This window comes from Neolamprologus multifasciatus, chromosome 22 (genome assembly GCF_963576455.1).
Source record: "Neolamprologus multifasciatus chromosome 22, fNeoMul1.2, whole genome shotgun sequence".
Taxonomy (NCBI): domain Eukaryota; kingdom Metazoa; phylum Chordata; class Actinopteri; order Cichliformes; family Cichlidae; genus Neolamprologus; species Neolamprologus multifasciatus.
Genome location: NC_140459.1, coordinates 11,323,670 through 11,334,431, shown reverse-complemented (window position 1 = coordinate 11,334,431; position 10,762 = coordinate 11,323,670). Strand labels below are relative to the sequence as shown.

The window sequence follows — 10,762 nt, the reverse complement described above, 5'->3', positions numbered from 1 at the left end:
CACAGATGGTTATGCCTTCTGTATATATTTCACTCAGTGTGTTCTTCCTGACATAAACACATAGTGATCTCTTACATTAACCTAAAGCAAACACAAACAGTGCATGAATTCTGGTTGCACTTTGACACGAACTTGAGACCAACAAGCCAAACACTTGCAAAATATCTTCAGCAGCAGACGGGTTGGGAAATATTTGCATCAGCTTTAGTATAAATGGCTTCTCTCATTGGCTCTCTGCTCCACTACCCCCTAAATGGCTCCTATCCTATTGAAATATCGTGTATAAACTCCCTCTGGGCAAATATCACACACTTTATTAGAACATACTGACCCGATTCCACAGAAAGGAGCATGAAGATGAGCATTCGCTCAGAACAACATATCAAGAGCCAAAAGTAGCTATACATTGTACCCAGTGGACCCCCCCCCCCCCCCCCCCCCACTCCCACCTCATCCCCAGGAAGCAAGATACATGCACATGGACCCAGACATTTTACCACAATAACACACACACATATCGTATTTGGTCAATAATTAAAATAAAAAAGAAAACCTAGCATGTTTAGGCGGAGGCAGGCACAGTTTGTTTCAGAAACACTGTAGTCACAGTGTCATTTCCAGAGCACTAGTTCCCTTAAACCAAATCATTTTGATAGTTTCATATCAACAAATGACTGTTAGCTTAGCAACATTTCTATTATTCATTGTTTGATGATTTGTTTTATACATTTGTGTTCCTCCTTAATGTTTAGACACTTGATTTAGACATTTAGACATTTGATTTGGAATAAATGCAGTGCTTTTCACCTCTTACTTAATCATCAAGATGACTACATTTACCTCTCTCGTGAATAAGAGATGAAAAATTGTTCATTTTTAATGATCTTTAGAGAGGAGAATTACATTTACTTGAACAGCACGAGGGTCCCTTGTGTTTTCTTTAAATCAGTTAATGAAACTAAAGCATTCCCTTCTGAGAGTTTTGTCAGAGGATGATTCAATCCCACTTTTTTCTATTTTTTCCCATTCCACTCACGGAACCACTCAAGATGTGCAATCCTGTGGAGATTAATCCCCTCTGTTACTCTAATCTCCCTCTGTAACAGGGTGAGATTAGGGCACCAAAATGATATGGTGCAGCTCATACCCACATAAAGATTACTCATCTGCACACTGATAATCCCCTTAGACTTTAAGTAATGTTAAGAGAGCGAATGTGCTATAGAGTATTAAAGCCAGACTCACATTTTAAATGTGCAGTGCTCTATTTATAAATGCACTAGCAATTTCTTTTTAAATTGAGGGCAGCTCTGCTGTGGGGTATCTTGCGCTTCAGAGTAAGCACAGAAAGAAAAGCTTACCTTTTAATAATTAGCCAAATGAGCACTTTTTAAGGTAGTTAATGAAAGGCGTCTGCTTTTCAGACAAAACATTCAGTAATAGATCCCAGGAGAAGTTCTCGCTTAAAGATATTTATGAAAAACTGAAAGCAGATAAACTAAAAGCCACACACTTTTTGCCATTATAAGCACGCCAGATGCACCAGCAAGTTAAACTTCAGTTTTTCTGTATTTCAAAGGAATAATCTGGCCTACCAGTAAGTGGAGAGTTAGATGAGAAGATTGCTTGTCCTCTTATATCCATAATGTTAAATATGGACCTAAGCCAGGCAGCAATAAGGCGGGTTAGAGTAACAAAAAATAAACACATGTTTTTTATTGTTTGTCTAACTGGTACACAAACAGCAGAATGTTATTGAACCTGAAGCGAGGCGTTTGTTTTCTGTATCATTTGCCAAAAGGTCCCGAGAGAAACTTTTGCTCAAAGATGTTTACAAAAATGTTAAAATATGGGCTAAAATAACAAAGAGCCCTCTGAAAATGGAAAGGTGTGATTGATATGGTTGACAGTATAACATATTGTGCTTTCTTTGTTTTCCGTTTATGTGTCAGCTGACTCCCTTCACAAACCGACTCTCAACCAGAGGTCAGATAATAGTCAGCTTTCGTGACCTGCTATCAGGGACTGTTATCAGGCATGGACATAAATTCTGAGACGTTGATGCTCAAAGGTCATCGGCTGGAACCTATCGTGGATATCACAGGGCAAACGACAGGTTAACCCCTGGACAGGTCACCGGTCCATCACATGGCTCACACCAGTGACAGACAACCACCCACATGCTTTCACAGCCATGCTTCGAGTCGATGTAGCATTACCACAGGCTAGTTTTCCAGCAGTTGGATTAAGTCATAATTCTCTGGCCTTTAAGGCTTAAAAAATTGTTAACAAATCAGCAGGTCATGCCTCAGTGGCTACATCCTTTTTTGTTAGCATGCATGCTTCCTGAGGTTGGGAAAAACTAAAAACACTGCTTGAATAACATCACAAACTTTACCAAAAATTTCACTTTTGGGAATTAATTTTTCTTATTACTCCAACGTGATATTATTATGTATTGCTATTAAGGTTTTACACAGGCTTTGTTTGAGTGGAAACACAGTAAGTCTTAGGGGCACCATCATGAAAATGTTTGCAATTGCAGCAGATGTCACACTTAAATTACCATCACCCAGCTAAACGAGCCAATGCTAACAAAGGCAATGTGGCTAAAGCTATGCAGAGCTCAGAGCCAGCACGAGCCAGCAGCCTCGGTATGAGCAATGAGAAGATCAAAGCAGTTACAAGCAAAATTACAGAGATAGCGGGGAAAACAGAAAATTCTTGCTTTCTGGTGAAGTTATAAAGATACTGGAAAATGACAAAAGTACATTTACTTTGTTAAATACATCTGTTGCACATGCTTTTGTTTTCATAAGCTAAAATGTCTGGAAAAGGTGGGTTTACAGCAGGTCATTTTCAGTTAATTGTTTTTACCTGTTACCAAAGCCCCTTAGTTTTTTAGCCGTTTCAGTGAGAGAAGATAACTTAATGCAGATTGAGGGAAATGGTGTTTAATTATTTCTTTTATTATGAAATTTTGTTATGTTTGGTTGTTTTAAACCATTCACTGAATTCGACTTTTGGTAATCCTTGGTGAATTTGTGAAATTTCTTTGCTCTTAGATATTCCATGATTAACTGTAAATGTAATTTTTTCAAAGTGGAAGCATTTAGGAAGGACAGCAACTCAGGCCTGAGCAGATCAGAACCACCTCTGTCATCATCAGCATGATAGTTGTGTGCCGGGAACTTCGTTGCATGAGTTTCCATGGCCAAGCAGCTTCTAGAGGTCTAATGTTTAGGAGACCTTGTACTTTTGTCTATAGAGTGAATCTTACTCAATAAAAAAATATAGTCAAGAAAAAAGCTGATAATTTTCACAGAGGTCACGATGACACCCTTAAAATTTGTTTGTCTAATAAGATGTTGAATCTACTATCATTCGAGACAGAAAAACCCACTAAACTGTCATATTTGAAAAGCCGAGTAAATTGCCTGAAACCAAAAATCACTCATAACAAACAGCAAAAACGCCTAATTGCCTGTGAGGAGTTGCTACTATTCATTTGAAAATTCTTACAACCAACAGATTCAAGAGAAAATGGATTTTTTAAGAGACGACGGCAAAAGCAGTTGGATATTAGGCCACAATGTTTATTCAGTAGTGTTGTTTCAACTTATAGGTACAATACTGTCAGCTTTTGTAAGACTAAAAAAAAGTTACCATTACAGTCATCCATGCTCACAGAACGCCAGTCAAGTCGCTTACACCCCTCCTCTGTGTACACACCCGACACGTGCTCCCCTTGAGCAAGTACATTTCCAAATGGTAGGCACTTTGAAGGTTTAAAACATTTGTGAATATACATTTATATATATATATTTATATTTATTTTCTTATACTAATAAGTAATTGGACTCAAAGGTCAGGTCTCTAATAAAAAGGGGAGGTGAAAGAAAAAGAAAGAAGACAAAGAAGATGAGGAAATGACACGATGTGGCCACGATGTAGGGGAGTAGGTATGGGAAGTAAAATACTTTGAGTCTTTGGGTTTTTCAGTATAGTTCAGTAACTTAGGTCCTATTACAACAAAAGACAAAGGAAGCAGACAACAAAAAGGATCACAGAGAGACTGAAAGAAGAAGCGAGGAACACAAGGGATGGAGAGGTAGAGGGACGAACAGCTGCATGTGGGGGTGGTGTTAGAAGTTTAGACGATACTACATCTACTTCACATTACTGTACATCTAAAAAAAAAGAAAAAAAAGGCAACTTCACAAACCTGCCTGACAAATAAATGTCTCTTAAGAACAAGTTAATGCAGATGTATCATTAAAAGGAAAAGACAACTATGACTTGTCGTCATGTGACCATAACCTCTGTTTTTATTTGATGTAGCTACATGGCCATCCTACAGCAGCCAACATGTGGCATTTTAAAACACTTGATTTTGAGATGTAAAATGGCATCAAAACAACTTCTTTAGTTTTTAAACCTGCTAAACAACCTCACCTCTCAGAGAAAGCTCTTTAGAAATGCAAGGACTGACCAAAGGAAAAAAAATAGCCCTCAACATGGGTGTCTTGTCAAAGACTATTCCGATATAACACTGTTTTACATATTCTGTGCAGCCTTATGTATCTATGAGTCAGAGAAACTGGGTTTCTAAAAGGTCTTCTGCTTAAGTATGTGCACTGCATGTGAGGATTGGGCCCCAGCCTCGTGTCCAAGAAGTAGCTCGCCTTCACTGAGTAAATCTTTGGGCCTAAAGTACCTACAATGGGACACAGACAATGACTCCAGGCAACCAGGGAGGGGGAGGACTGACAGCTCAACTGGCTGTACTCTGTTTATAAAGAAGGTACGAGCGAGGTGATTTGGGGGAAAACAGAAAGACAGAGAGGAAATGCAAAGGTTAAAGTCTGCTAGCAGAATTTGGGTGCAGTCAGTAAACTTGAGGGACCCATCAAGGAGAAGGAGGAGGAGGAGGAAGGGGGGGGGGGGGGGACTATGAGCCAAAAACACAAGAAGCCAAGGAGAGGTAATACTCCCCCCCACACACACACATGCACGCACACACACACACAAACGCACACGCAAAGCTGGACAACAACAGTGGAAAGCAAAAGCAGTGAATGTACAAAATGGAAAGAGAATGAATTAAATAGAGGAGAAGAAGAAGAGAGGTTTGTGGATTTCCTTGAGCCCTGACATGTTTTTCTTCTTTTCAAGACGAATTCCTGCGTTTGGAAAAAAAAAAAAAGAGAAAAGAGGCTACAGCGAGAACAGAACATACAAATAAACAAAGACATGATGAAACGCTCACACTGACCAAAAAACTGATGTGAGAGCAAATAATAAACATTGTAACCTGAAGGGAGAACATTTACATTGACCGTTAACAGCGTTAATATGAAGACCAAAGAGCTTCATTAAAACTACAAAGGCATTTTTTAAACATCAGAGAAAAAGATAAATTAACGTAATACACCTTTTAGAGATCAACATCAGACATGCTAGGACAAAAACAGAAAAAAAAGAAAGTAGGTTTGATACAGAATAATTATATTCAATTATTTCCACTTTTAATTTTTTTTTTCCTTTACAAATAACATACTGCTACAGTTAAAAGTAGTCAGTGACGAAAAACAGCTCCTCTGACAGAAAACAGAAGCGGTCAGTTGCCTCATCTTTACACATCCTGTTTTAATTTTTTTCAGCCTTTTCAAATAATACACAAAATGTTTAAATATAGTCAGATGCCTTAAATGAGAAATGCTTGGTTTTCATTTCAAAAAAAAAGAAGAAGAAGAAAGAAAAGGTCGTAATTACATTACTCTACGCAAAAGCTTTCCTATTTTACCTTAATCAACTTTAAAACATTTTGTTGTTTCTCATGTTTAAGCAGGTTTGCTGTTATTGGACTGTGCTGTTGACAGTCCTTCGTGATTTTGTCGAACTGGTGAGGGGAGAGCGGGTTTTATGCATAAAACTCCTTGGTTGGAGCCTTCTGATAGGCTGCGCCGGAGGGTTTTCTCTCTCCCAAGTCATAGCTGCCCTCATCCTTCTTCCTCATGCGGTACACCAGGAGGAGGATGAGGAAGATGGCAAACAGGAAGCCAATAACACCACCTGCAATAACAGCTGAGAGAGGCAAAGACAGGAATGGAGAGTGAATATCAATGCTGGAAGTTCAAATCAATGTCTACCATGTGTGCGTGTGTGTGTGTAATAACACCTTAACTATGTCCAAAATAATACGTTTTAAGATTAATTGTGTCTCCATCATATGCAGTCAGTTACACAACTGTTTACTTTAGCAGCTGTTTCTGGAACTGCTGCAGCAAATTTCAGCATGAATGCAATTCAACAGCAATGATGAAAATTGATGGCTTAAATGTGTTGAAACCAGGCAGCAACCCTCACGAATGATTGCTCAGACTAATGCGGTTACTTCACGTCAATGGAAAAAACTGCAACTTGTCTCAGGAGATACAGAGTCGAAGAGTTTCTTAACGTTTAATTTCACCTCTTTCAATATGTTGCTGAGCTTAAAATTTAGCGTTACGTTAGCAGGATATTCGAGCGCCAATCCTTGATTAGTGCACCGTCCTGTTGGCCCGACTGCTGTTGGTTCAGCAAGGTTTATATTCCGTTCAGTGACTGCCGATTGAGGTTTTAGAGGAAAAAGCCTGTGGCATTGGCTAGATCATCAAAACTCAGGCAAATAAATACAGCAAGGGAAAGCAAACAAAAACAGGTCGTTAACACCAAACGGGACGGTAAGGCTTTAACTCGATCCTACGTCTGAACTGAGCAACTCAGACACCGAGCCAGAATGCAGTTTACATACACACCCTCCCCCTAATCCAGTATTCTTTTGGTACAATGTTAATACGTCTTGATGCATTCTCAATCATCCAGGAAAATAAATCTCCAAAAGTTGATTCTGTTCATCTGGACATAGCGTTTTCTGGGAGAAACGTTTCGTCACTCATCCAAGTGACTTCTTCAGTCTCAGCTGACTGCAGGTTTCCCCAATCTTATAAACAGTACATTTGCATAATGACTGAAACCAGCCCACTGAAGGAACAATGGGCTGTGAGGTCAGTTCCTTAATCGTAATTATGCAAATTCTCATGACCATTGATCAACAACCACTGACCAAAACCCACTGATCAAAGACCACTGATCAATGGCCATGAGTACCATTCACAGAGAGTTGGGGAATGGCTGCAATCACAGCATTGTAAGATGGCGAAAGATGTACCCTTAGGCCCCCTCCTCGATCCAGAGGAGGGGATGGAGGGGATGGAGGAGGGGATGAGTGACGAAACGTTTCTCCCAGAAAACGCTACGTCCAGATGAACAGAATCAACTTTTGGAGGTACAATGTTAATGTTGTGAAATTTAAAACGGCCGGTCAGTTTACCTACCTAGGTATTTTTAGGCACACCAGCAGCCACTTTATTAAGTATATCAGTGGCCAACTTATTAGCTGTACTTATTTTATTAAATATACCTCTATTCTAATATGATATTGCCAGCCACTTTTTTTTGGTGCCATTGCCTTCAACTTTGTTAGCCACTGCTAATCCTTTTACCTCTTTTTAGCAGCAAGCCTCAAACCAAATCCAAAAGAACCAAAAATTGCAACTTCACTAGAAAGTGCATTGTTTTGTATTACTACCGTCTTGTACTAATTGCATTACTTGTATTACTGTATTGTATTAATATTGAAAGATATATAAAGATAGCAGAGATACAGTGGGGCAAAAAAGTATTTAGTCAGCCACCGATTGTGCAAGTTCCCCCACTTAAAATGATGACAGAGGTCAGTAATTTGCACCAGAGGTACACTTCAACTGTGAGAGACAGAATGTGAAAAAAAAATCCATGAATTCACATGGTAGGATTTGTAAAGAATTTATTCGTAAATCAGGGTGGAAAATAAGTATTTGGTCACCTCAAACAAGGAAAATCCCTGGCTCCCACAGACCTGTAACGTCTTCTGTAAGAAGCTTTTCTGTCCCCCACTCGTTACCTGTATGAATGGCACCTGTTTGACCTCATCATCTGTATAAAAGACACCTGTCCACAGCCTCAACCAGTCAGACTCCAAACTCCGCCATGGCCAAGACCAAAGAGCTTTCGAAGGACACCAGGAAAAGAATTGTAGACCTGCACCAGACTGGGAAGAGTGAATCTACAATAGGCAAGCAGCTTGGTGTGAAAAAATCAACTGTGGGAGCACTCATCAGAAAATGGAAGACATACAAGACCACTGATAATCTCCCTCGATCTGGGGCTCCACGCAAGATCTCATCCCGTGGGGTCAAAATGATCATGAGAACGGTGAGCAAAGATCCCAGAACCACACGGGGGGACCTGGTGAATGACCTGCAGAGAGCTGGGACCAAAGTAACAAAGGTCACCATCAGTAACACACTACAACGGCAGGGAATCAAATCCCGCAGTGCCAGACGTGTTCCGCTGCTGAAGCCAGTGCATGTCCAGGCCCGTCTGAAGTTTGCCAGAGAGCACATGGATGATACAGCAGAGGATTGGGAGAATGTCATGTGGTCAGATGAAACCAAAGTAGAACTTTTTGGTATAAACTCAACTGGTCGTGTTTGGAGGAAGAAGAATACTGAGTTGCATCCCAAGAACACCATACCTACTGTGAAGCATGGGGGTGGAAACATCATGCTATGGGGCTGTTTTTCTGCCAAGGGGACAGGACGACTGATCCGTGTTAAGGACAGAATGAATGGGGCCAAGTATCGTGAGATTTTGAGCCAAAACCTCCTTCCATCAGTGAGAACTTTGAAGATGAAACGAGGCTGGGTCTTCCAACATGACAATGATCCAAAACACACCGCCCGGGCAACAAAGGAGTGGCTCCGTAAGAAGCATTTGAAAGTCCTGGAGTGGCCTAGCCAGTCTCCAGACCTCAACCCCATAGAAAATCTGGCGGGAGTTGAAAGTCCGTGTTGCTCGGCGACAGCCCCAAAACATCACTGCTCTTGAGAAGATCTGCATGGAGGAATGGGCCAAAATACCAGCTACTGTGTGTGCAAACCTGGTAAAGACCTATAGTAAATGTTTGACCTCTGTTATTGCCAACAAAGGTTATGTTACAAAGTATTGAGTTGTATTTTTGTTATTGACCAAATACTTATTTTCCACCCTGATTTACGAATAAATTCTTTACAAATCCTACCATGTGAATTCATGGATTTTTTTTTTCACATTCTGTCTCTCACAGTTGAAGTGTACCTCTGGTGCAAATTACTGACCTTTGTCATCATTTTAAGTGGGGGAACTTGCACAATCGGTGGCTGACTAAATACTTTTTTGCCCCACTGTAGCTTAGAAATTTGACTAGACTATTTGGAAGAAGTATTTCTTAGCACCTACGATACTGAAAAATTGCAGGATGTGATTATATATCCCAACAAAGAAAGCAGTCTCTTTCTTAAAGTCAGTATAAGACAGTGCCTTCCATGAGTAGGAATTTCTTGAGCAAATTTATTGATGTATGTAGCATAAGGAAGCCTTCCTCTGAGTCGCCACCATGACTGTGACTGATAAAGACAAAATGTGCTGGTCGGGCTTTGACCTTTTTTGTCAGACTCCTTTGCCATTGGTGTTTTCTGGTTTTGAACTAGGTACAGGATGTTTCGCTGTTATACTACATCATGTTTTTTGTGACTACTTTTCATTTTTTAAGCTTGAAACAAATTTTGGAGGACACACTGTGCAGTGCACCAGTGGGCTAATAGCAGACTACCATAAGGGGACTCTGAATGAAATCCACCCACCCTGAAATCCCTCCCTTTCAATTATGCCTGCATGAGGTTCCTTTATAGCTCCTAAATCTATTTAGGGTCTCTCCTGGTGCTACAATCTGCCCTCTGCTGCACCTTAGGTTTCCACTTGTTGACTAGCCCTGCTCTCTCGGGGGTAAAGACCCTGCTACACACCCAACTGCCGAGCTCCAAGAAGCAGTAATGCAATACAGAGAGAATTGTGAAAATTACATTATGGGCAATTATTTTTTTATAGAAGTCACAAGGGGAACGAAAAGTAATGATTATAATCCAGAGGAAGAGAAGAGGTGGAGAAGAGAGAGAAAGATGGTGGGTTTTTGCAGGGGTGGGAAGTGGGGAGAGGACCAGGTATATTTCAATTTTCTCAGACTTTATCCAAAGACTGCATGCAATAATATTTTTTCCTATCACAATCCAAGAGCAATATGCCAAAAGATGAAGTGAGTTGATCAGTGGGAGGGAAATGAAAGGAAAAGTCTTTGAGGCTGTCCTGATTTGTCCTTGTTGATGTTGTTTCTGCATTTTGCCAACACCAGATGGATATCGCAGCAAAGTAGGTGCCAATCAAGGTTTCCCTCAGACACACATGGAGATAGATACAGCATCAGAGAGCACGGCGGTTTTGAGTCAGAAATATTCCTTTCCATCCTCTTTTATGTATTCAAACCGAGTAACACACACTTGAAACATCCACGATGGTCTGAACTCTGCAAGGTCCCACAGAGGAACATTTATGAAGCAGCTATTCTGGTTCAGGTGAGAGACTTCGGGGATAATATTACTGAGATTTCAGAGATTTTTTGTTGAAAATATGCTCACGTAACATATTATGAAGGAAGGCTGTGGGGATGGAAAGATAAATGACTACTTAAACACATCAAAGAACATAATGATGTTGAGGAACTTTTGAACAAACACTTTGGGAAAATAGGTATCTTGTTTTCCTAGACTTAACAAATTGGCACATCAAAAACACTGAAACAAAT

At 40.2% G+C, this 10,762-nt stretch overlaps 1 protein-coding gene across 1 annotated transcript in view; it reads right to left on the bottom strand.

Annotated features, from left to right (window-relative positions):
• Window positions 1-3,580: 3,580 nt before the first annotated feature.
• Window positions 3,581-10,762, bottom strand: part of sdc2 (syndecan 2) — a 44,236-nt gene continuing 37,054 nt past the window's right edge. The window contains exon 5 of the mRNA XM_085149476.1: window positions 3,581-6,087. Coding sequence (XP_085005602.1) covers window positions 5,924-6,087 — 164 coding nt within the window. The 3' untranslated portion in view covers window positions 3,581-5,923. The remainder of the gene's footprint in view (window positions 6,088-10,762) is intronic.